Here is a 25864-nt window from a genome sequence, read left to right as displayed (position 1 = left end):
CCCTATAATTAAATTCCTCAAAACAGGAATAGCTTTGACAACTAAAAATTGTCCAGTCTTTATAAAATAAATATTTCCTCTTATGTAAAATACACCTGCTATTCAAAGGTTTAACATTATGTGGAGTAAAACTATGCTTGTACAGCATTTTCCAAAACACCTCAAATCAAAACTTAAAAGGCCATTCTAATGAATCATTGGGCCAAATCCTCCAACACTTTGTGAAAGATAAAAAGGAACATAAAGCCTGTTCACTTACAAACACTAACCATCTTAACGTAATAACCTAATTAGACTGTGAACCTACTGTTTGACCCACATTCCGGAACAGAAGGTGGCGGTAATGCACCAATAAACTGGAGGCCAACCGCCGTTAAAATATCAAAAGAAGAAGACCGGAAGTAAATTAATGCTGATCATATTGACGAACCTCGCTTGAAGATGGTATTGTAGAGCTCCAGTTTGTTAATACATTTTTTTCTTTTGTTGCACTTTATAGGGTGGTAATTTGTGTTTATTTTCTGATCTTAGTATAATGTGCAACATGCATTTACCGTTAATAATGTGATTATTTGTACTAACTTAATTAGCTAGCTAATATAGCGTAGCACAGCAGTTAGTGTTTATTTATATTCCAGGGCAGAAATAATTTACCCTTTGATGTCTAGATGTTTTATTATTTGCCGTATTTAAATGTATATATATGAGAATTAATTTTGTAAATAAGTCGTTAGCTTCTAAAAAAATTGTGATTCGTTATGGCCTTACTTTCAGTTTGCAATCTTAACTGAAGAGACAGAAATGTGCGTTAACGTAAGGTGTTGATTGTCTTTTTCAGGCCATTTCAACGGTGCGATTTTTATTTTATTTTTAAGATCAGCTTCCTTTTCTGAATGTTTCTATAATACTATGTGTTTTATGCAGAATACCCGTGGCCTGCGCTCTCAGTTGAAGGACAGTGTTCCTGTGACGGGTCTGTGTCCACAGGCGGGTCCTTATGGGGTTCAGGACTCTCTACGCAGAGGGTATGTTCGGGTCATATAAACCTGTAAATGTTTGTTTCTTCCCAATTTGTATACTAAATCCTTTAATTTGATGCAATCATAGGTTCTCAAGTGTAAAGAATGAGCTGTTACCAAGTCATCCATTGGAGCTTTCTGAGAAAAATGTGAGTATAATTCAAGATTTGGCTTCTTGAGTGCATTTGCTAATGTACATGCTCCTATAAAAACACACACACAAAACATCTAAATGTATAAATACATGGGGGAGAAATGATTGGGGTGATAATGCTCTTGCAAAGTCTTGAAATGTACAGTGATGTATACCATCTTAAATACAGAAATATATTACATAATTTTTACATCATTGTAATACATTTAAAATATGTAAAAAGTAGACTTTAAAGTATACTAACATTACAAAAACTCATTGTCATACAGGTATCAGTTCATTGTCATACATAATAAGCCAAAATAAATTAATAGACATTACATTAATGTGTGTATTATTAGTAAATTATACATAATTACAAGCAGCTAACATTGTAGTAACTATATGTGTTCTTTAGTTTTCCTCTACACTTATTTTTGTAATTACAATTATCAAGGACACCTTAAAATAAAGTGTAACATCAGCTTGTCTTGTGTGACACCAGTTTCAGCTTAACCAGGACAAGATGAATTTCAATACACTAAGGAACATCCAGGGTCTTCATGCACCCCTTAAACTACAGATGGAGTACAGAGCGGCTAGACAGGTATTGCGAACCAAGTGTCATAAACATGTAAATTACACTGTAAACACCCTATACTCATTATGGAAGACTATTGTATTTAAATATTTAACTTGCTTGCTTTCAGATTCAGCGTTTGCCCTTCCTGCCAAGCTCAAATCTGGCCCTGGATACCCTCAGAGGTGCTGATGACACCATTGGCTTTGAGGACATCCTTAACGGTATGAAAAAACATTAATTATTACTTCCATACTACCATTCAGTCCTCAAAGTTATTAAAAGTGGTTCCTTGCATGTTTTTGCTTTATAAAAGTATTGCACTGATATTGCTGGAAGTTTTAAAGTTGATTTTGTGCAGTATACTACGTCTCATATACATTCCCCCCTCCAGATCCTATCCAGAGTGAGATGATGGGGGATCCTCACATAATGACCGAATACAAGCTTGGTGTCCTGTGAGGATGCCATTTCTGCACTATTTTCACCAAAGCCTGTAGACTGTGTTATATGCATTGTTTGACCACAATTTCTAATAAAATGTAAGACTTGAATTCAGAAATTGTGCTGCAAAACATGAACGTTTAACAGAACACTGGTTATGAATCTTGTTTATTAAAAGAACATTGAAGCACTGAAAAATTACTTGGATGCATATACACAGAAGCATTAGAATGAGATTATTTATAAATGAAGGCATAAAAATAGCATACAGATCTTTGAAAGCACAATGTTCCGTGTCAAATACTGTTGTCTTTTTCTTGTAATCCTCACGATTCGGACAAACTTGTTACATTTTAGGCTGTATTATTGTTTGTATATACTCAGTACTTAATTTATAACAATCATGCAGAAGCAATTTACACAGCAGTATGATTAGAAAATTAAAATGCTAGATCTTAAGGTCACACACTTTTCAGCAACTCAAAAGTTAGCCATGCTTCATATGACAAAAAAATATATATATTTACAGAAATAAAACTGCCAATAGGGAAAATTCAGCACTTTCAGTCCAGCTTTTCTTCCTGGAAGAAATCAGCAGAATTGAGATGCTCCTGAAACTTCTCATATTGCTAAATGGATAGAAAGAAAACAGGAATCAGTTTGCTTATACATATTTAAATAGCTCTTAAAGACACATGAAAGAAGGTTACATATTCACACCTCACTGATCCATCCTCCATCCTGCAGTTTAGTAAAAACTTTGTTGACTGTGTCCTTAACTGGTTCGTCATCCTCTCCTGTATCTCCATGCTGTATTTCCTTCTGAGCTTCTAAAGCGGTGTGACACCTCTCAAACAGATGGTATTTAAAGTGCTTTAGGGCATGGTAGACCTCCGTACGACTGGCACAGACAGAGCCAACAAAGAAACTCTGCAATTGTTAACAAATAAGCATTCCATCAACAAGTGCTTGAAAGGAAGTCTTCAAAACAATTTATAGTTGAGCTGTATGTGTGATTTGCATGGAAAACAACCTGGGAATCATCAGGCATGAACTGGTCCTCCTGCAGGGTGTTGTTGTGGTACAACTGGCCAGAGAGCCGCACAGTGAAGCGCCCCGTTCTGTGAAGCTCACAGGCTTCGCATCCCTTCGTCTGGACCCTTGTCATCATTACCCGCAATTTGGGATAACATTCTACCCTTTCCTTTTCATAAATGGAAATGATAAACAGACTTGAAAGTAATCTGCACACCACATACAGGTGATAATAGTCAAGCAATCACTTAGAAATGTGACATCTTTCCATGAAAAAGACAGAGAAACACAAAGGGCTTACTTTGTAACGGTCTTTCCAGCGGCTCCTCTGCTTCAGGTTTTCCAGACGTGGAAGAACCAGTCGCTCATCAAAATGAAGCAATGATGATTTCATCTCCTGGGCGTATCGTTTTGTTCGTTCACCACCTGCAGTCATCAACACACCGTCAGAGATATATATATAGATATATATAGATATATATAAAATACTGTTCAAAAGTATGTGGTCTGTAAGACTTTTTAATGTTTCTGAAGGCTGCATTTATATGATCAAATATATTTAAATAAAATTACATTAATATTCTGAAATATTATTACAATTTAAAGAAACTTTGAGTTTTCAGCAGCCATTACTTGTCTTCGGTCTCTCATGGTCCTTCAGAAATTATTGTAATATGCTGATTTGGTGCTCAAGGAATATTTCTTAGCAATTATCATTGCTGAAAATTCATATATTGCACAGATGTGCTGCTTATTATTTGTGTAGAAACCATGACATTACATACTTTTTTTTTTCATTAATCTGAAATTAATGGAAGTTTCTAAAGTACAAATCTTTTATAAAATTCTAAATGCCTTTACTGTGTCTTATGGAAAGTGCTCTAAATCCAGTGCTAAAAAATATGGAATAAATTGATAAACATACTTACTGTAAAGTGACTTGAGGAAGCTCGAGTCCAGTACATTGATCAGCAAGGCTTTGACCACCACATTAAAGTGGGTGAGCTGAGATCCTGTGATAACTGTAATTGGAAGGAAAACAAGGTGAGATGGGAAAATGGGAAATTAGATTTTCAAATTAACAAATGTTACAGGCAAACTGGGATTCCAAATTGTAAGCAAAACAAAAGCCAGTATCATGTGGTCTTACATTGGCGTGGTAGGTGAGAGAGAAAGGTCTTGTCTTTGGCCTCCCCCTCTTCCTCCTGACCTTCATCCTTTTTCTGTTCATCTTCCTCCACAATAAAATCCTTCAGACTATCACTACTATCAGCAAGTTTTTCCTCCTCGCTGCTGTTTAGAGGACTCCCATTCTCTTTCACACTAGATTCATCATCAGAATCATCTGCTTTACTCTGCTCTTCAACGTTGTCCTCCTTGATCTCCTCTCTCTCCTCTTCTCCATCTTCTTCAGAACCCTGTAGAAAAGATCCAATAGACAAGGTATCCAGTTATCTACCAATACCTTTTTTCAGGGAACCGCTTGGTTTCTGTTACCATTACCATTATTATTGTAACATAACAGATGTGTTCCACCTTAAAGCCGAAACTGCTAAAGAGTGGAAATTGTAAATGGTTGAAACTTTTTCATTTGCATTAAAAGTTACACATGGATTTAACAAAAGTCACATGAATTAGATCATTGGGTGGTTGTAGAGTACATTTGAGCTTTTCCTGAACCATGTGTCACAGAAATGATTGTTTTATATCCATGAATTCATCAGCCCTAGAAATTCCCCACTAATTCTACAAAGAAAGTCATACATCATATTAGATGGATATAATTGTACAGTACTCCTAGGTTTCCCTCAATCTTTATTAAACTGGACATGCATGCAGTCTGTCTCGTCAAGCTGATTTCAGAGTTGATGATTATTTAAAATTAAATTGTATGTATTTATATGTATGCAATACCTGAACACCTGCAAATTTTAAAGCAATGGCCACCAACAACCAATCAAAATGGCCCAAGTATAAAGTTAACAATAGGCCAACTGTCACAAAACTTAATGCTCATGTTTTTCTCTCAGGCACAGAAGACCGGATAAATAAATCAAATACTTTACCATCAATATCACAAACACAATGAATTTTGATCAACATGGCAACCTCATAAATGAAAAAAAAAAAAGACTACGGTAGCTTAATTTATTTTCAGTTAAATAAATTACGCACAAAATTAGCAAATTTCAGCCCTGTGATGGACTGGCCATCACTTCAGGGTGTCCCCGGCCTGCGGCCCTAGATGCTGTGATGGGCTCCAGCCCCCCTTCAACCCTGCAGAGGATACAGTGGTATAGAAAATGGATGGATGGATGACCAACTTTCCCAAAATTTGACATACATCTGTAAATCATATACTTGGGGTAGCTTAACATACTAAGATTGATGCTGTTTGGTCTAATGGTGGCACTGTAACATCATGGAAACATGGAAATAGCAGTAGCTGCATGGCAAATGTAAATATTTAATTCAAATATATGCACACACAGATGTTTTACCAAGGAAATTGGTTATGATGCTTGACCCAGAAAAGTGCTGCTTCTACAGTACTTTTTCTTGTTCTGTCCCTATCAACTTACCAACGTCCTGCGCCTGCGCCGTGGGGTGCCTGACTTTCTTCTCTTTGACAGCTCCATGAGTTTATTCTTCCTCTCTCTTCTTTTGGCAGCAGCTTCTTTCAGTTCTGCATCTCTCTTCTTCTCCCTCAGAGCCTCGTCCTCGGAGTCCTCCGGCAGCCTGAGTCGTTTTCTCTGCAACACTCTCCTGAGCGGCTCTCCGCCGACGTCGCTGGAAGAATCGCTGGAATCACTGTCATCTAGAGGAGGAGCGTTGGCGGATCTTTTTCTCTGTCGTCGGGGCACAGCGCATTTCTCATCCGTCTCGCTGCTGTCATCCCCGTCACTCTCCCGTGCTCGGTAAGAGCTATCGGAGGTACCCGGCTCATCTTCCGAGTTCTGGTACTCACTTTCTGAACTGACGCTCGTGTTGCTGGAGTACGAGCCCTCGTCGCTGTCATCCAGCATACGATCAATGGGATTCACGCGAGTCTTTTTCCTGTCAATGCGAGACTTGGGAGGCGGGCATTTTCGCCTTAAACCCAAAAGCTTTCCCACGCTTCTCATCATTTTTAAAGAGAAAAGGTGCCCCTTGATTAAACTACCACGATAATCTTTTTTTTTTAACTTACTCTATTATAGCCAGTTGTTATGCATCTATAGAAACATGATCAGCAACTGCATGCTTGCGTGCGCGTTGTCAATTTACATTCCCGTCTCGTCAATGATTATTCAGCTGTTTTTCTCATACGTAATAATTGATCCGTGTATGCAGATGTAGATAAAGCTTAATCTATTGCTGCAATCAATATTTTACGAGTAATTTGAATAAATATGCTTATTAGCATGTATCATCCTGCTACAGTATTCCACACCCGCCAACAACATGGGGGCGTGTCTGTGTTTTTGTATATACGCACTTCCGTCCATAGCTTCACATCAGCTGTCACAAGTGCGCCACCCAAAGACGAGGAGAATAATTGAATCCGATTTTTATTAGCGACAAGGGTTTTATCGTTGTTTAACGGTTTTGCCTTTTCATTTATCAATTTTTTTTTCTAAATTGTGTAAATGTGTATGTCTGTATTTTAATGTTAGTAGGCTACATCTGAAAAAGAGGTATAGCCTACACATACACTGCCAAGCACACTGACCGAAAATTTCAACCAGACCAATACGAATTCAAACTAAAGGATGCACTACACACTTTTAAATATCCTTAAAGCTCCTACCTGCATTAATAATCAGGGCTTTCAAACCAAGTCTCTGCAGCCTATAGCTTGAATTAGTAATATATAGCTAAACAGTTAGGTTGAAATATTCTAAAGAGGCAACATAGATTAAAAGAGTGCATGAGCACAATCAAGCTTTGGTATATATAGAGTTCTCATCATTTGATGCTAACAGCGCTACTGACACTGACAAGTGTGTATCGGTCACTCTTTTCCTTCTCTGCTAATGTCTCCACTGCTAAAAGGATATAATACCACAACAAAATTAACAATTCTTTGCAACAACTCTTGCATTCTCTTTAAAACAATTACCTCCCCCTTCTTCATCAACTCTAACAACTGACAACTTTCTCACATTCTTTATTGATAAAATTACAACAATCAGTCCACAATTCTCCACACCACACACTGTCAAACACATATTTCCAGCAAACATACACTTGCTCACATCCATCTCCATTCTCAGAGGCAGATGTCTCCAATCTGATAATTTCCAATCATCCTACTACTTGTCCACTTGATCTTATTATATCTCATCTCTTTCAAGCCATTTCTCATTCAGTTTTACCTACACACTCACTTTATTAACACATCCCTTCACACGGGTGTCTTTCCATCAGCAATTAAACAGACTTGGATAGACCCACTACTTCAGAAATCCACTCTTAACTCAGTACTTTTAGAAAACTACAGACCGGTATCACTTCTTCCATTCATTGAAAACACTTGAACGAGTTGTGTTAAACCAAGTCTTTTCTTTTCTTACACAGAACAACCTCCTGGACAGCAACCAGTCTGGCCTCATAAGTGGACATTCAAATGAGACTGCCCTGCTCTTCGGTTGTTGAAGCCTTAAAACTGTGGAGTTCCAGATCTTCAATATTTATCTTGCTGGTCTGTCTGTTGCTTTTGGCATGGTTAACCACCAGATCCTCTTGTCAACCCTCTTGGCAAAGAGCATTTCATGAACCGCACTACAGTGGTTCGAGTCTTTCCTCTTGGATAAGTCCTTCAAAGTATCTTGGAGGGGTGAGGTGTCCAAGTCGCAACATCTATCTACTATTGATTCAGGCTTCAGGTTCTGTCATTCAGAAGTTTATTATAGAGTTTGTGTAGCATTTGTATAGTTTGTATTTTTTAGTTTATGTATAGGTAAACATTTATATATAGTATATTTAAAGTCGAAATCTGTCAGTAGTTTAGTTGTGTATAGGTATTATGTGAAGCATTCGTATAGTCTGTTTTTTTTTTTTCCTTATGTATGGGTAAACATTTGTATATAGTATATTTATAGTCAAGTATGTCAGTAGGTTAGTTGTGTATAGGTTTATACTGTTTTACTTTGTTGTAAGGCTGTATTTATGTAGCACCGTGGTCCTGTGAGGCACAAAATTTCGTTCCACTGTATGTCTCCACATGTAGCAGAATGACAATAAAGCTCAACTTGAACTTGTATGTGGAGATCACACCCATGTCCTAACAGGAGAACTACAGTTGCATCACATTACATCTGGGACAGCAATGTTCTGCCCTCTGGTTTATTTTGAGAAGGGCAGATACCATGGGAAGCAGGCAACGGTGTGGTCACTTGGGGTGCTGCAGTTTGCCATTATTACCAGCCTTTTCCTAGACAACAGTGACATCAGTTTGATGGATGTTGATGTCATGTTCTAGCCAGGCATCTTAGATGCTGAGAACCTCATTACAACAAAGAAAAATTATTGTAATTCTTAACTATACAAACAGAAAATTAGATTAGTTAGATTAGATTAATTAGAGTTAGCCTCATGGATAATGCAGGAATCTTTCCCAGTTTTACAGCTAAACAAACAGGTCTGAAGTTAAAGGTAAAAATCAGACATCTCTCCCAATTTCCTGCACATATGGTGAGGCCCCACAGAGGTTCCCAACCTGAAACTCCCAGGATGCTCTTTTCATATCTTCACTGGTCCCAGAGCTTCCTCAAACTGTCACTCTGAAGGTTCCTGACACAGATCCCAAATATCCTGCCAGGGCTGCTCCAGAAGTGAACTCCATCCCTAAAATTTCCAAGGATTTTCCTGCTAAAGTCACTCTGGTGCTAGAAGGTTCTGGGTTATCTGCCTCAGGAGATCTTCTCATGGCCCCAGTGTTTCCTGGGTATTTACTGGCATGATGATTCCTCCTAAAAAAAAAAAAAATATTAAACCTGTTTGAAAATAAACACAGAATTTGCTTTTTAATTGGAAAAAATATAAAACAATCTGGAATAATCTGGAAATATTCCCATTCATATTATGCTTAAGAAGAAGTTATGATTACAGAGAAGTTAAGCTTCTCGTTTTACCAGTTTATAATTATCATTTTTATACACTCAAAAATGCATACATTATATAATAATAATATACACTTACCAGGTAAGTAATACCAGGTAAGTTACATCACAAATGTGAGATACACTATATGTCCGTCTATTTACTGTTTGAAGCATTTCAGGATATGATTCAGCTGCAGACAGTGACTAAGATTAACTGTTAAAAGTAGCAATTGCCTTTGGAGAGGATATCAAATTGGTTTACCTGATAGTGGCTAATACCACCAAAGGAGAAGTTCAGAAGTAGTTCATGCTTTTCCCAAGTTCATTTTGACAAAAAATACAATACAATAAAATAAAATAAAATAAACATTCATAGTATTAATCATGAATCCACAGCATGAAAGCATCATAAATGTAGTCCATACAAATCATGCACTAAACTTCAAGTCTTGTTGGGAATTCAGAGTCTTTAAGATGTTGGGTGTCTTTTATCCAGATTGATCAGCAGCATCTGCTTTACAGCATCTTGGTGTTTAACCAAAATAACTACACATTCATAATCAAGTTATACAGAATTATTGCACAGAACTTATAAGTAAACTTTAAAAAGTACAGAAATGGTTTTCCTGCAAGGCAGCAGCATTTCCCTTACCTTTACCTTCAGAGTCTTACCTTATAATTCTCTAAAAGTAGTTTTGCAATCAGGAGTGAGGAAGGTTTTAATCATATCATCTACATTCAACTTTTAATGGTATTGTAAAGTCTATTTTACAGTCCCAAATTAATCTACATTAAATTGTAATATGATGTCCAACCTGACTAAGGTCTATTCATTGCATTAATAATATTTGACCAAAATGCTTGTATTGAAATACTTTATCGAGTTTACATATTTTTGGCTGAGAGCAAAGTTTAGTTTCATACCTTGGGATATTTATGTGATTTTAATGTTGTCCTAGAGAGCCGCCTTTGTTCCAAATTATTTGCTTGTTTTATGTCCTACTCTACAAACTTCTTATATTTTTTTAAATGCATATTTTTGTTCAATAAATCTAACATTTATGCAATATTTTAATAAATAGATTGTTGAGTAAACACAGGATCTTATTGACTGATGAGTGACCAACAAGGGCTTTCTCAGCAGCAGGTGTATTTCCTCCAAAAGTGGATGGGAGTTAGCATGGATTATGAGTGCTTTTACCACTGTTTCTATTTCTGAGGAAGGTTGGAGCGAGAATTGAGCAATCTCCAGCCATAATGATTGTCACTGTTCATGCTTCTTTTTTCGCCCAGGTACGTTTTTCACTCTCTCTGACCTGATCTGCCAAACATGCCCAAAAAAAAAAAAAAAAATTATTGGAACAAAATAGTGACAAATACAAGGCATTGTATCTGCTTCAAGGCATCTGCTTATCTTGTTAATATAAACAGATTCAGTGGCCCAACAACAAACAACAACCTAACACAAAGAAGTTAAATGTTTTTAAGGAAAATAAGTTTATATATATATATATATATATATATATATATATATATATATATATATATATATATATATATATATATATATATATATATATATTCTTTCTATATATTGCTTTTAATAGTTGTTTAATTTAGTTCTTTAAATCTTATTATGAAATTCTTCCAGAATATAGAGGTTTGTGTACAGGAAACAATGTATTTGTTTTAACAAATAAATATATATTTATCAGTAACAAAGTATGTCAGAATGTATTTAAATGCCAATATAAGAGCCTGCCGATAGAAGGTATTCAATTCCCCTTTTATGATCAAAAATGACACTCTGAATGGCATCTTCATGAGCTTCACCCCATTTGACCACCCCAAAAGAGTCACAAGAAACAACCGTGTCACCTGTGGCATTGAAAGTTGCGTAGTTGAATGAATGCCCATAGAAAGTCTGGACACACAATCCAGCATGGCCATCCCAAAGAGAGAGGGTCTTGTCTGCTGATCAGGTAAGTAGAATGTTCACCGAGTCAATACGTCCATGCAGAGTCCAGCGGCAACGCTCACTATTCAAGTCCCACACTTTAGCCGTGTTAACAAGAGGCCACAAAATCACCATAGGAATGGAAGGAACAGGCCCAGGTGGTCTGAATCTGTCCCTCCAAACTGATCACACATTAACCTTGAGCAAAGTCCCACATTTATTGACTGTGGTGTCTCCACTTGTGATCCCCAAGTAATCACCGCTGGGATGGAAACTACAGGATGACAGCAAATCAGTGTGACCCTTACCAGTCATGATCACCTCTCCCTCTGGTATTCCCCATAATCTCCAAAGCTGGTCATCACTTAAGGAGGCTACTATCATTGTACGGGGGTGGAGAGTGAGGAAGTTTACTGCCATTGAGTGTGCTTTAAAAGACCTGAAGAGAGAGAAGCTGGCTGATTTGGCGTTTAGTGAGGAAAGAGAATTGATTTGCGACAATTAGGGATGGACTCGAGCGCTGGCTGGGAATACAGATTCTTGTGTTTTTGTAGGGGTCTTTTATAGCATCATTTGATGTCACATGAGAGGTGTGTGCCTTTTTCTGGACTTATTTTTTTCTTTGTTGTAGCATTTTAGAGGATTTTAGAGATGTTCAGGTACCTGGGAAGAGAATGTGTGGTACGTAGAGAGATGTCCATGTTCTGAACCTGGCTGACAACTTTGTCTCTCTCCAGACTAACCAGCATCTTCTGACTCACAGCTGCCTACTTCTCATTTAGTTAGAAAAGAAAGATCGTAAGATCATGTTTTTTCAGCTCTTAAGTGTCCTCAATAAACTTTTATACTCTTTTTTTCTCCAGCTTCAAATGCAGCCTCTTTATAACAATCAGGTGTTGTGATTTCAGTGGCATCAGTTTGATCCCAGTTTCAAGTCCTCTTCCTCCTCAGGTATGCGGAGTACGTTGGCGACAGTCACTTCATCGTATTTATAGTCTTCCACAGAGTCTTCTGGAATAAAAACTTTCTCGAGGTAATATGGACCGTCAACTACCTTTTGCTACCTACCTTGTATCTGCCATTTTACACGTCTCTTTGTTGTGCCATAAATGTTGTGTATTGTTTCATGGTGACAATTAGACCGTGACCATGTTCCATATTATTTTTACATCATTTATTAAAAAATGCACCTATAATTTAAATAATAAAATGTATAAAATCGACACAAAACAATAAACTATAGTTTTATATCTTAATTAAACATAAACATATAATTACACAGTAGATGGCACTCAAGGACCAGTGGATTTCTTTCTTTCTTTCTTTCTTTCTTTCTTTCTTTCTTTCTTTCTTTCTTTCTTTCTTTCTTTCTTTATTTTTGCTTTTTTAAATTAAGTTTGTTAGTAAATACAATTGGAAGCAATACAAGCAATATTGATCATATGCTTAAATAAGGGTGGACATTTGCGCCGTTCATACGGGAAACGTCCCGGCCAGGATTTGTCTGTTTGCACTGTTCAGGTCGATTGTTGTGTGATATTCATGAATGCGAGAACAGAGCAGGCGGCTCTTTATGCTTTCGAATCGCTCTCGCAATTACTTTGGTGTCTTTTTTGATCGGCGCGCAACGACGCTTCAAGTCAAATAAACTAACAAACACATGCGCATTTTTGCATCGCTTTGATCGTTCCCTGTAGTTCTCACCACCTTATCACGCGCAGCCCCACGAATTCGTTGATTATGTAGCCTACGTGCATGTTATTGGTAAAACTGCTTTGAATGTTTTAAGTAGCTAATATTAATTCTGTCAAGGACGTGTCCCGTATGAACGGCGCATATGGCCACCCTAATTTTAATATAGGTTATAGCCTATTCAAAGTAGCTAATAATAATGGCCTACCTATTATTATTATTATTATTATTATTGATAGTCTAAAGTAGTGGGCTTATGGTTACTATTAAATCTGCTAAATGTTTAAATAAGTTAAGAATTGAAAAAAATGTTAGAATTTTCATACAAAACGACAAGTGGCTATCTTTAAATTTAACGACACAGCCTGAGGCAGAGCCTTTCACCAAAGAACCAATCAGATGCTGTATGAGTTTTGGAAGCTGAAGCATCGGTACAAAGGTCGGCGTGCGCTACATTTTGCAAGGATCATTCCGCGAGAGCACCAGGACGCGTGTCCAATGGATCACTGGCTTCTTATGTAGCCTTCATGAAACCCAGAGATATGAGCAACGAATCAGAGGGGGATAATCCAGACCAAACAAATTGCAAATGTAAATCACCTACTCTGTCCTCGTACTGCATCGACAGCCTTCTAGGAAGGAAAAGTCCCTTAAATGTTAAAGGTTAGTCGTTTATTCTTTAACTTTGTGTTTTAAGTGTTTTTACATATTGTCCACTGGATTGCATTTTTTAAAAATAGCTAGCTATTTCCTTAGAATTTATTTTAATGGTCAACTTGTTGAACTATCCTATGGTTAGGCTATTCATTACTGCATACTATTTGCTATAACTAATTACAATAACAATTTGCAGTGCTATAGCGTAGCCAACTCATTAAATACGAAACAGGCAGATTATTAAATTATAGTAGGGAGTAGCCTAGGAGGAGTAGGCTATTCTGTAGTTTAATTCAATTTTCAAACATCTTATCTTAATTTATCCAGTTGATACTTATATAGATAAATAATTTCTGCTCACAGGAACACCAAACAGTTTTTGGCCCCTTCAACCAGACATGCACCTGCCGCCGAAGTTCCGTCGCCACTTCACCCCGTTGACAGACTCCTCCAGAGACACTCACACAGACGACAATAAAGCAGCGGGCCCAAGACTGCTACACACTGCTTGTGGAAAATGTAAAATTACAGAGGCCTCTGTAGTAAACATCAGTCGTGCGAGAACGTATCAGAATCATTCTTCTCAGTCCTTTAGAGACGCATCCAGTCCCCCGCCAAGACCGGAGGAGGAAGAAACCGACAATGAAAGACAATGTAGAGAGACAACTGTGTCTCCGGGTCTAATGAGACTGCAAGAAACACATGCATATTTGAAGAACAGCGAGCAAACTAATTTATCAGCGGGAAGTGACACTGAAGATGGGATGTTAAAACGAAAACAGAGGAGATACCGGACCACATTTACCAGCTATCAGCTTGGGGAGCTGGAAAGAGCTTTTCAAAAGACTCACTATCCAGATGTTTTCACAAGGTAACGCAACACCAGGCACAACTTATAGACGATTATTCTTTAATATTATGCAAAAAAAAAAACATCCATGATGGTGGGGAGGCACCATCCGTCACATAAGACAGCACCATTTTCAGTACTGATATTAAAATATATAATATGAAAATTGAATAGGCTTATATAAAATAAATTAAAAAACCTAGAAAAATAATTTCGATTTTATCTGTTGCTTTTATTTTTACATTTATTTTTACTTAATTGTAAGCCTATAAATAATTTTTTGTCACTACTTCGTAACATTAACAGTTTCAATAGCACAGGACCTGTTAGAATTTTTATATTTGTCACGAATAAAAAAATATATTTTTAATTTTAGTAAAATTAATTGTCAATCTTAGTAAAATCTGGATGTACACACCTAGCAGAACCTGATTTTACCAAGGGAGACAACATCTTTGTTGTCCCTGGAACAACATTGTGATTAACCAATCAGATTTGAGTTTATGCTTAAAATCACTGTTTAGTGCTTGTACATCAGTGTCATTCATCTATCATTTCCTCTGATTTTAGGGATTACTCATGGTTAGGGTTAGGTTTAGGTGTAGGGATATGGTCAAGAATATATTTTTGGAGTAAAATGTTGTTCCAGGGTCAACAAAATATGTTGACCTAGGAACACATCTAACTCAGCAAAATCAGGACATGCTACACACCTAGGCTACAACTTGTTTTTTCTCTCTAATTTAAGGGAGGAATTAGCAATGAGACTTGATCTTACAGAAGCACGAGTGCAAGTAAGTCACTTTCTTATTAATTTCACCCTTTCCAACATTCACTATTAATCTGTTCACTTTCACTGTTCACGACTGGGCACAGTGATACCTCAACAAGAATTAAGCATAAAAAAATCACATCAATGAATGGGTGGACTGTTCCTTTAGGATAATATCAGGGATGCAAAAATATATAAAATTAGTTTATTTCTGTAATACCCAACATTATTCAATTTAAGACTAGTCTATAAAAGATGCCTTAATTTGTCTGGTAACTCTAGCAGTATTAGGAGTAACGCATTACAAGAAATGCGAGTTAGGTAATCAGATTACTTATTTCAAGTAACTAATGAAGTACCGCATTACTTTTTAATTTACAAGACATTTTCAAAAAGGTAACGCCAGTTACTTTTGTTTTCCGATATATTGACTGATAATTCTCTTGTCCCCATATTGGAAGAAATCAGAAGTAGGCTTTGGAAGCGTTGTATGCGCTGTGTGAACATGATGTAGTTCTAGACTAAATGTGAATGTGCATTAATTCATCCTATATACTCACTCACACACACACACACACACACGCACACGCACACACACACACACACACAAATTAGTGTTCATCAAAATGAATTCAAAATGAAATTCATATTCAGAAAAGCAAGCAAACCTGCAATTATTAAAATATGTTAAATAACACAAATATATCTAATCCCGTTTTATTAACTATTTTTTTTTTGATGCTGACCTTTACTGATCCAGTTCAACCATACTAAAAAAGCAAAAATGACTAGATAAACTAACAATTATGCTTCATTGTTATTATTATTATTATTGCTGAAGAGTGTTGAAACTTCTTCTCCTATGTTCTACTGTTACAGCCGTGAATTTACTTTTCCTTCAGCCTGAGAATTATTCTGTGGCGAGTGGGGCGGGGCCGAGAGGCGTGGGAACGAGGAGTGAGGCCAGGTGTAGTGATTGGAGATGAGCTACACCTGAGCCCCACCGCCAGTATCGAGTCCCACGTAGGAGATGGAAGGATATAAAACTGGAGCGACGACCGTGAAGGACGAGAGAGGACCAGGCCTGGGACATTAGTTTATGTGTTTGGCTTTTATTTATGCGCACCAGTCGTCCGTGAGGGGCTGGTGCGCCGTTTTGTATTTACTTTTGATTATTAAAGTGCTTTTTGATTGTGCGCCGGTTCCCGCCTCCTTCTTCCCGATGAATATGGAGATTTGGATATCGTTACAGTGGTGCCGAAGCCCGGGAGAAGGAGGGACGCGCTGCTGAAGATCCCTCGCCGCTGTGGTGAATCCGCGGTGCCCTCGAGCTGGCGAGGTATGTGCCGCCATGGACGCTCGAGGCGGTGGGCTGGAGCGAGTTGCCGGGGACGGGCGAGCTCGCTGCCGACCGCCCACGACAAGGAGGGGCGGCTGCCGTCCGTGAGGGAGCGGAGGAGTCGGCGCCGTTCGCCAGGGGGCCGGAGCCTGCCGCCTCCGTGACGGAATCCGGAGGGGCAGGGAACGGGGGACTCCTGCCGCTGCCCAAAATCGGAGGAGCCGTCGCCGTCCACCGGGCGGCGGAGGAGTCGTGCCGTCCGCCGAGGGCCGTCCAGTGCCACCGCCGGGCACCGCGGAGGAGATCACCCAGCCGGTGGAGGGCCGAGCAGCAGTGCGTCTGGGAACCGGATTTTTTTTTTTTTTTTTTTCCTCTCTCCCCTCTCTCGTCCCTGTCGCTCCTCCTTCCATCTCCTTTTCTCTCGCCTCGTCTGTCCTACCCCCAGGTTCCCGCAGGTCCCCGTGAGCGGTCTCCCCCGGAGGGAAGGGGGGGGGGGGGAGTAGAGCGCAGTCTCGGGAGTACCCCCCGGCCTGCGAGGGGCGATGGGGGTATGTGGCGAGTGGGGCGGGGCCGAGAGGCGTGGGAACGAGGAGTGAGGCCAGGTGTAGTGATTGGAGATGAGCTACACCTGAGCCCCACCGCCAGTATCGAGTCCCACGTAGGAGATGGAAGGATATAAAACTGGAGCGACGACCGTGAAGGACGAGAGAGGACCAGGCCTGGGACATTAGTTTATGTGTTTGGCTTTTATTTATGCGCACCAGTCGTCCGTGAGGGGCTGGTGCGCCGTTTTGTATTTACTTTTGATTATTAAAGTGCTTTTTGATTGTGCGCCGGTTCCCGCCTCCTTCTTCCCGATGAATATGGAGATTTGTATCGTTACATATTCATTATACTTTTTGGTGTGACAGGGCTTTTATATTTGCTATAAATAGAACTTCTTATATTAAAAACAATCAAGCCCTGCTCATATTTAAAAAGTAACTTGAAAGTAACTCAAAAGTAATGTAACACATTACTTTCCATAAAAAGTTACTTTTTTAGAGAGTAACGCAATATTGTAATGCATTACTTTTAAAAGTAACTTTCCCCAATACTGACAATAGCTTGGTGTGACTATTTATTTACTAAATGTACAATAAAAATAAAAAAAACTAACAAAACAACAACAGCAACTCGTAACTACTTGTTATTGACAAAAGCATTGTTTCCTCTCAAGGTCTGGTTTCAGAATCGACGAGCAAAATGGAGGAAAAGGGAAAAAGCGGGGTTCCAGTCACACACTCTGAGCCTACAGTACACTAGAACCCCCTCTGCTCCACAGTCCTTGTGTCATTACCTGAGTGGGAATACATTTGTCCCAAATCCACATTCAGCTATTGATTCATCTTGGCCTGCCCCCCTACAAAGACTGGCTCAGCCTCCCCTAAACCCTGCCTCCCCTCATGGCTTCAGTGCTTTCTTAGGGGTGGCCATGTTTAGACATCCTGCTTTCATTAACCCTGCTTTTGGAAGGTGAGGTTCATCTGCATATTCAAAAAAAAAACATAGTTTATTTATCTTTACCTTATACATACCTTTCACACTTCATAATGGTTATAATATATTTTGTTACATTTCTCATCAGACTTTTTACAAGCTTAGGTCCAATGGGACTGCAAAGGATACCCCTTCCTGCCATTGAGGGTCCAATTCAACGCTCTCACCTCACCAACAACCTTCTCTCCTCTTTACCATCCTTACCTTACTCCCCAACAGTGGATTTCCGTGCTTCCAGTATAGCAGCACTGCGTCTCAAAGCAAAGGAACATTCTGCTCAGCTGACTCACATCACAGCTGCTGGAACGGCTGGAAAAGAGGAGTGCTAAGACTCACTCTCAAATGAGAGATGGCAAAGACCAAAGTCAAGCAGAAGCACTGATAAATAGAAATGTATTAATAGATACATTAATAAACACATGAAGTTTTCAGTCTTGTGGAAGTTTAGCATTAGCATTCTAAAGCTTTTTTCAGTTGTTTATTGTTGGTTGCTAAATAGGGCTGATTTTTTTTTTTTTTAATTATTGATTGATAAGATAATAATGAATTTCATCCTGTTTTGCATTAGTAAATCGATACAACAACCAACAAACAGCCAAACATGAAAAAATCAATGGTACAAGCTGCTTTAATCTATTACAAATTGAACACTTTTTAAGAGTTGTTCTGTAACAGTTAAAGGGATGTTTTACTCTACATGCATTTATTCTGCATTATAGAGTATTAATATATATATTTTAAGGCTGCACTTTCTGCATTCGCAGAATAGTACTAAAATAGTTTTGGTATTATTTTGTTGCCATGTATTACAATGAGCTTTATTTATATTTTGTTAAACCAATGAGCCACCATTCAGGGAAATTAACAAAATATCCATATGCTTCTCCTGATGAATTAGCCGGGGGAAATAAGATCATGTGAAAGTGAAAAAAAAATATATATATTACACACACACACAAAAATAAAAAATAAAAATGGAAAATGCTTTTCAAGCAACCTTTCTGCAACCACAAAAGTTGCATTTTCAAGTTGCATATTCTGAATTGTGCACTAAATACGCATCTTTACTTGGCGGATGTAGGCTATCAGTGTTTTAGTTGATTGCAAGGTACTGAACAGATTTTTCTCTGAAAATTATTGATGGAATTTAGAAAACCATAATACCCGCGATAAAAAAAGAAAGATCAGCATTTTATTTAATAATTATTATTTTTTTCTATTTATTTCTACTACTTTCCAGCTCTTTATAGGAACAAGTGGTCATTGGAGCCATGGGAATTGCTGTGAAGAAAGGCTAAATTTAGAGCTTTAACACCTCTATTGGTGTCCATGTAATCTAGGCCTTAATGTTAAATACTTATTTTCACTATTCACTCTAATTATGTTACAAACACGCCAGGTTCCACCTCCACAAAATCACAGCCTACACCCTCACCTGAGTACTAGCCATCACCACCAGCACCTCATCATCCACTCATCAGCACTGCACCATTTAAGCCACACACACGCACCCAGTCATTGTCCGGTCACGTTCGCGAAAAGATCATTCCTGTGTGCTAACTATTAGGACTAACTCCTCTTCTACCTTCTCTCTAAGGATTGCCTCCAAAGATACCGATTCCCCTACAGTGCGTGTGTGTGGTTCACCTAGCCTTCTCGAAGTCACTACCTTCCTGGCACGGATCCCAACACCCATCCACTCCTCACTGCCTGCTCCTCTGCTTGTGTCTTAAAAATAAACACCTTCATCTGTTACTCCTCTGTCTCTTGAGTGATCCGTAACAGATGACCGGACCAGCACCGAGAGACACAAGTATGAGCCTCACGGACCCCTTCCAAGACCTGGTTGATGCACTCCGTCGGACACTCATTTCCGAACCAGCATCCCCACCACCAGTGAGCACTTCCGCCGATCCCGTCATCCCTCCGTCACCTGCCGTGCACGCCAGTCCCACTCTGGTTTGGCAGAGGAATGCAGCGGTTTCCTGCTTCAGTGTTCACTGGTCCTGGAGATGCAAACGTTCTCGTATCCAACGGACCGCTCTAAGTTAGCATTCATCATTTCTCAATTACAAGGCAAGGCATTACTGTTGGCAGATTCTCTCTGGACTCAAAATAACCCAGTGATTCAGTCATATTCTAGCTTCATCAAACATTTCCGCGATGTTGTTTTCGGCAGACCTGCCTGGGATTCCTCGATAGGTGAGAAGCTATACAATTTTTAAAACAAGGGAAAATGTCTGTCAATGAATATGCCTTACAGTTCAGAACTCTGGTGGCCTCCAGTGGATGGAACAAAAAAGCCTTGCTAACTACCTACCGCCAAGGACTGGAACCCAGAGTGCGGTTGCATCTCGCTGCATACGAGGATACCATCGGCCTCGAGCGATTCATCCAGCTGTCCATCCGCTTCACCACTCGTATGCAGTCGTGCTTAGAAGAGCACCAGGGCCAGGAGCATTCCTCCACACCTCTCTGCCGACCAGAGAACATCAGCTCCCCAGAACCAGCCAACGAACCCATGATTGTGGACTCATACAGCCTCACTATGGTGGAGCCTCAAAGATGGCTGGCCCAGAACTTCTGTTTGTACTGTGCAGCTCCGGGGAATTCCATAGCTAGGTGCCCCATTCGTCCTCCTCGTCCCATGGTGAGTGCCATTCTCCCTTCATGATACCAAATGAAACCACTCACCACTGTTGTGACACTTACTGCCGCTGATGTATCTCTTCCAGTTTCTGCCCTCCTCGATTCTGGGTCAGCCGGCAACTTCATCTCCGGTACCCTCTGGCGTCAACTCAGGCTCCCAACCACAGCCACACCGGCCGCTTACCAGATCCTCACAATCACCGGCAGGCCGTTAAGCAAGAAGTATGTACGTCACTGTGTGGGTCCCATCTCCCTTCAGACAGGACTACTACATCATGAGGAAATCCATCTGCTGGTTCTGGAGGACTCCACCGCTGACATGATTCTAGGGCGCCCATGGTTGGAGCAGCATAACCCTATGATCTCCTGGAAGACCGGAGAAATCCTGAAGTGGGGCGAAGCTTGCTTTCAATCATGTATCTCCGGCTGCCCTGTTCCCGTGGAACGTCCCCCCTAACCACTACTTGTTTACTCCACCTCCATTGAAAGCCCTGTAGAGAACAAGTCCATCTCCATTCCCCAGTGCTTCGCCCCCTTCAGTGATGTCTTCTGCCCTAAGCGGGCCTCCAAGCTACCTCCACACCGGCCGTGGGACTGTGCAATAGATCTGCTGCCGGGTGAACCAGTGCCAAAGAGACGGATATATCCCCTATCCGTTCCCGAGGAGAAGGCCATGGAGGAGTACATCAAGGAGGCGCTGGCACAAGGATACATCCACCCATCTACCTCCCCTGCTGCATCCAGTTTCTTCTTCGTGGCCAAAAAAACTGGAGGTTTACGGCCATGCATAGATTATAGAGCCCTGAATAAGATAACTCAAAAATTCCGATATCCTCTTCCCCTCGTCCCAGCGGCCCTAGAACATGTCCGTGGTGCAACTGTATTCACCAAGTTGGACCTCCGCAGTGCGTATAACCTCATCCGGATATGTGAGGGGGACGAGTGGAAGACCGCCTTCATCACCCCTACTGGTCATTATGAGTACTGCGTCATGCCGTATGGGCTTGTAAACGCCCCCTCCGTATTCCAGGACTTCATACATGAGGTGCTCCGGGATTTCCTCCACCAGTTCATCCTAGTCTATATTGATGACATCCTGATATACTCCCGGAGCCTGGCAGAACATCAGTGCCATGTTGCGGAGGTCCTGCAACGCCTGAGGGACTACCAGCTCTACCTGAAAGCAGAGAAGTGTTCATTCCATCAACCCTCAGTGCAGTTCCTTGGGTATACCATCGACCGCAGTGGCATCCGGATGGACGAGGGGAAGGTAAGCTCAGTCAGGGACTGGCCCATTCCTACCACTATTAAGGAACTGCAGCGATTCCTTGACTTCGCCAATTTTTATAGACGATTCATTCAGAATTTTAGTACTATCACCAGCCCTCTAACCAACCTTCTTCGCCAGAAGCCCAAATCCCTGTCATGGACTCCTGCTGCCACGAAACCTTCCAGGCCCTAAAGCGAGCCTTCACGACCGCCCCACTCCTCGTGCATCCAAACCCCGAACTGCCATTCATAGTGGAAGTGAACGCCTCAACCACCGGAGTGGGAGCGGTCCTTCCCAGCAGCAGGGGACGCCCAGCCGCCTCCATCGATGTGCCTTCTTCTCCAGGAAACTCAACCCGGCGGAGGTTAACTATGACATCGGGAATAGGGAGCTACTTGCCATCAAGCTTGCCCTGGAGGAGTGGAGACATTGGCTGGAGGGAGCCAAACATCCGTTTCAAGTTCTCACTGACCACAAGAACCTGGAATACCTTAGAGCAGCCAAGAGACTCAACCCCAGACAGACCTGCTGGGCGCTATTCTTCACCCGCTTCCAATTCTCCATCTCCTACCGCCCAGGGGTAAAAAATGTAAAAGCCGATGCTCTATCCAGATGTTACACACACAAAGAAAGGTCAGAAGACCTTGAACCCATCCTTCAGGACAAGGTCATAGACGCCCCTATCACCTGGTCAGCTGAGACTCTACCTCTTGCCGAAGTTCCACCAGGACACCAGTACATCCCCAGGACAAGGCGCACTCCACTCATCCACTCCAGCCATACTTCACTTGGCACTGGTCACCCGGGGGTCAATGAAACCCTCTAGTTGCTACGGGAATGCTTCTGGTGGCCCAACATGGCCTCGGATGTCAGAAGCGAGATGCCATGTCCAAGAGTCCTCGCCATCTACCATCTGGCAAACTCCATCCTCTGCCCGTTCCCAATCGCCCGTGGTCACACCTAGGGGTGGATTTCATCACGGACCTTCCACCCTCTGACAATAACACATGTATTCTATTAATTGTGGATAGATTTTCTAAAGCTTGCCTTCTTCCTCTGAAGGGTCTCCCCACTGCCATGGAAACAGCAGAACTGATGTTTAACCATGTCTTCAGGTACTTCGGCATCCCAGAGGACATCGTGTCGGATCGGGGCCCCCAGTTCATCTCCCGGGTATGGAGAGCGTTTCACTCCCTCCTAGGTGTGCCCATCAGCCTGTCCTCCGGCTATCACCCACAATCTAACGGGCAGACGGAGAGGAAGGTCCAGGAGATCGGACGCTTCCTCCGTACCTTCTGTCAGGCCACCAGAACTCCAGGAACCAATTCCTGCGGTGGGACGAGTACGCACAGAACTCCCTCCGTCAACCCACCACCGGACTCACACCCTTCCAGTGCGTACTCGGCTACCAGCCACCTGGTAGACGCAGGACGGCAGCCAACCTTCGCTGGTCTGAGGCCCCCCAGTACCAACCCGGTCAGAAGGTCTGGCTGTCTACCCGGGACATCCGCCTGCGTCTACCCTGCCGGAAGCTTAGTCCCAGATTCATTGGCCCGTTCACCATCACCCAGCAGATCAATCCGGTCACCTACAAACTCCAGCTTCCCCCTGAGTACCGGATTCACCCCACATTCCATGTGTCACTCCTGAAACCTCACCATCCCTCTATTTCTCTCTCCACAGAACCTGGCGAGACGGAACCACCTGCACCTCATCATCCACTCATCAGTGCTGCACCATTTAAGCCACACACACGCACCCAGTCATCGTCCGGTCACGTTCGCGACAAGATCATTCCTGTGTGCTAACTATTAGGACTAACTCCTCTTCTACCTTCTCTCTAAGGATTGCCTCCAAAGATACCAATTCCCCTACAGTGCGTGTGTGTGGTTCACCTACCCTTCTCGAAGTCACTACCTTCCCGGCACGGATCCTAACACCCATTCACTCCTCACTGCCTGCTCCTCTGCTTGTGTCTTAAAAATAAACACCTTCATCTGTTACTCCTCTGTCTCTTGAGTGATCCGTAACAAATTAAGAGGCTTACGTTTACCTCAGCTTCCTGCTTTCCTTGTCAAAGGAGGGTTGTTAAGTCTATGCCAGTCATAAACCACTTTATTAACTAGTTTTACTCCTTGATCGAAGCCTTCATCCAATTAGTTTGGAGTATATAGTGATATACTCCATATGTTATCTGATCAGTGAGAAAACATCATGTCGTTGGATCAGTGTGGGGCTATGTATAGCATAATTGACCTAACATCAAAAGCAATGAATAATATAGAAGATAAGTTCCTTAAGATCTGAAACGCTATTCATAGACCACTATTCAGAGGTATACCCTCAATGACGTGGGGATTAAACCTAAAAAAGGATTATTGTATTACCATGGAATTGCAGGTGCCTTTATAAATGTTTTCTTTTATTTTTTCTTTTTATTTATTTTTTAACAATCACAAGCCGATTTTTCAGTTCATAAAGTTGTATGAGTATCCAGCCTAGTTCGGAGACACATATTAAATTATATTATATTTATTATATTATATTAAACCTTTTTCACTTTTCTGCAACTTTTCAAAAGAAGAAAACAAAAAGCTTCCTCTGTCATTGTATTAATTGCTGACACATCAACATTAACTAGTTCTCTATAATTTAATACATTTTGAATAAATTTAAATATAAAAAACTACAAGAAATGAGTGAACCTCATTATTAAAGGGAAAGTTTACCCCCCACCCCCAATCTGCCATCATTTACTCACTCTCAAGTTGTTATACCTGAATGAGTTTATTTCTTATGTTGAAAACCAGACAAGATATTTTGAAGAATGTTCAACTGGATCTCACAGTAATTCGTACATTTTTCATGAGGTGGCTTATTCGTATGAATTCGTACGACCACACTCTTACAAATTCATAAACTTTTTGCCAAATTGAACGTATTTTACTAGTTGCACAATTCGTATGAATTTGTACGAATGACCTCCTAACCACGCCCCTAAACCTAACCGTCACTTGGGTTTAGACAAATCGTATAAAAACGTACAAGTGAGGTCGTTGTGAGGACAAATTCTTACAAATAAATTGGTCATGAGATAGCATTGGAATGTTTCCAACCAAACAGGTATCCACTGACTTCCACAGTATAGAGAAAATACTACTGAAGCCAGTGGCTACCTACAACTGTTTGGTTAACCACATTCTTCGAAATACTGTCTTTTGGTTCAGCTACAGAAAGAAATTCATACAGGTTTGGAACAACATGAGGATGAGTAAAAGATGACCAAAATTTTATATTTGGGTGCAACTGCAAAGAAACACAATGAACCTACCTTGCTATAGCAAACTTTTATCTACCTTGGCATGCAAGACCATATATTTCTTGACAAAAATAAGTGGAAGGTTTGGATAAAATAATATTGCACAGACAGCATCTGACTGTAGGCTTTCATTCAATTTTTAATAAATCACAAATGAACTATTGCCTCATGGAATATAGATGGTGGTATATCTTTAAACATATATGCAACCTTAACCTTTTCTTTTCTTTTCTTTTCTTTTCTTTCCTTTTCTTTGGATTTCATCTCATTCGCCACCGCCCCTTAATGACCTTTTAGCCCTTCTTCTCATCGATTATCATTTTACCACATCTGCTGAACTGACCCTTATGCTGTCTTTTGAAAATCTTTAACCCTGCAGCCCTTTCTGTTTCCCTCAATAGAAAGTGCTGCATGTAAATTTCTCCTCAATCACAGCAATAGCAGGTATCTCCACTGGCTACAATGTGAAGGGGAGCAATCAAAGATAATTGAGTGCCTTTCAGAGGGAGCCTGGAGCATTCAC

The 25864-nt window shown here is 40.6% G+C and overlaps 3 protein-coding genes and 1 pseudogene across 3 annotated transcripts; 2 read left to right on the top strand and 2 right to left on the bottom strand.

Moving 5' to 3' along the window:
- The first annotated feature begins 340 nt into the window (after nucleotides 1–340).
- On the top strand, nucleotides 341–2325 carry LOC113063985 (proteasome maturation protein-like). The gene is made up of 6 exons (XM_026234457.1): nucleotides 341–444; nucleotides 925–1025; nucleotides 1108–1168; nucleotides 1658–1759; nucleotides 1863–1956; nucleotides 2127–2325. Exons 1-6 carry the CDS (start codon nucleotides 442–444, stop codon nucleotides 2192–2194), a joined length of 429 nt encoding a protein of 142 aa, XP_026090242.1. The 5' UTR covers nucleotides 341–441; the 3' UTR covers nucleotides 2195–2325.
- A 3-nt stretch (nucleotides 2326–2328) lies between these two features.
- Nucleotides 2329–6672, bottom strand: LOC113063984 (coiled-coil domain-containing protein 82-like). Its single transcript, XM_026234456.1, has 7 exons — nucleotides 5794–6672; nucleotides 4362–4629; nucleotides 4141–4233; nucleotides 3513–3637; nucleotides 3210–3380; nucleotides 2897–3106; nucleotides 2329–2805 (listed from the first exon to the last, which is right to left on the bottom strand). Exons 1-7 carry the CDS (start codon nucleotides 6337–6339, stop codon nucleotides 2740–2742), a joined length of 1479 nt encoding a protein of 492 aa, XP_026090241.1. The 5' UTR covers nucleotides 6340–6672; the 3' UTR covers nucleotides 2329–2739.
- Nucleotides 6673–11035: 4363 nt separating this feature from the next.
- Nucleotides 11036–12033, bottom strand: LOC113063639 (sperm-associated antigen 16 protein pseudogene; annotated as a pseudogene).
- A 1401-nt stretch (nucleotides 12034–13434) lies between these two features.
- Nucleotides 13435–18598, top strand: LOC113063721 (aristaless-related homeobox protein-like). The gene is made up of 5 exons (XM_026234050.1): nucleotides 13435–13609; nucleotides 13967–14474; nucleotides 15202–15247; nucleotides 17784–18079; nucleotides 18192–18598. The coding sequence occupies exons 1-5, from the start codon at nucleotides 13474–13476 to the stop codon at nucleotides 18430–18432; spliced, it is 1227 nt and encodes a 408-aa protein (XP_026089835.1). The 5' UTR covers nucleotides 13435–13473; the 3' UTR covers nucleotides 18433–18598.
- The last annotated feature ends 7266 nt before the right edge of the window (nucleotides 18599–25864 follow it).

The sequence above is a fragment of the Carassius auratus genome, chromosome 46, assembly GCF_003368295.1.
Source record: "Carassius auratus strain Wakin chromosome 46, ASM336829v1, whole genome shotgun sequence".
NCBI lineage: Eukaryota > Metazoa > Chordata > Actinopteri > Cypriniformes > Cyprinidae > Carassius > Carassius auratus.
Note: the sequence above shows the minus strand (reverse complement) of the source record. Positions and strands in the feature narration are given on the sequence as shown.

What these genes read in the sequence shown, in the direction of transcription:
- LOC113063985 (XM_026234457.1), top strand. An exon ending in CAGGACTCTCTACGCAGAGG is followed by an intron (nt 1,026 to 1,107) that starts GTATGTTCGGGT and finishes ATGCAATCATAG; the next exon opens with GTTCTCAAGTGTAAAGAATG. An exon ending in TGGAGCTTTCTGAGAAAAAT is followed by an intron (nt 1,169 to 1,657) that starts GTGAGTATAATT and finishes GTGTGACACCAG; the next exon opens with TTTCAGCTTAACCAGGACAA.
- LOC113063721 (XM_026234050.1), top strand. Translation starts at nt 13,474, where the DNA reads ATGAAACCCAGAGATATGAGCAACGAATCAGAGGGGGATAATCCAGAC. An exon ending in TATCCAGATGTTTTCACAAG is followed by an intron (nt 14,475 to 15,201) that starts GTAACGCAACAC and finishes CTCTAATTTAAG; the next exon opens with GGAGGAATTAGCAATGAGAC. An exon ending in ATTAACCCTGCTTTTGGAAG is followed by an intron (nt 18,080 to 18,191) that starts GTGAGGTTCATC and finishes ATTTCTCATCAG; the next exon opens with ACTTTTTACAAGCTTAGGTC.
- LOC113063984 (XM_026234456.1), bottom strand. Translation starts at nt 6,339, where the DNA reads ATGATGAGAAGCGTGGGAAAGCTTTTGGGTTTAAGGCGAAAATGCCCG. An exon ending in CTCTCACCTACCACGCCAAT is followed by an intron (nt 4,234 to 4,361) that starts GTAAGACCACAT and finishes TTCCAATTACAG; the next exon opens with TTATCACAGGATCTCAGCTC. An exon ending in CTTCCTCAAGTCACTTTACA is followed by an intron (nt 3,638 to 4,140) that starts GTAAGTATGTTT and finishes TGATGACTGCAG; the next exon opens with GTGGTGAACGAACAAAACGA.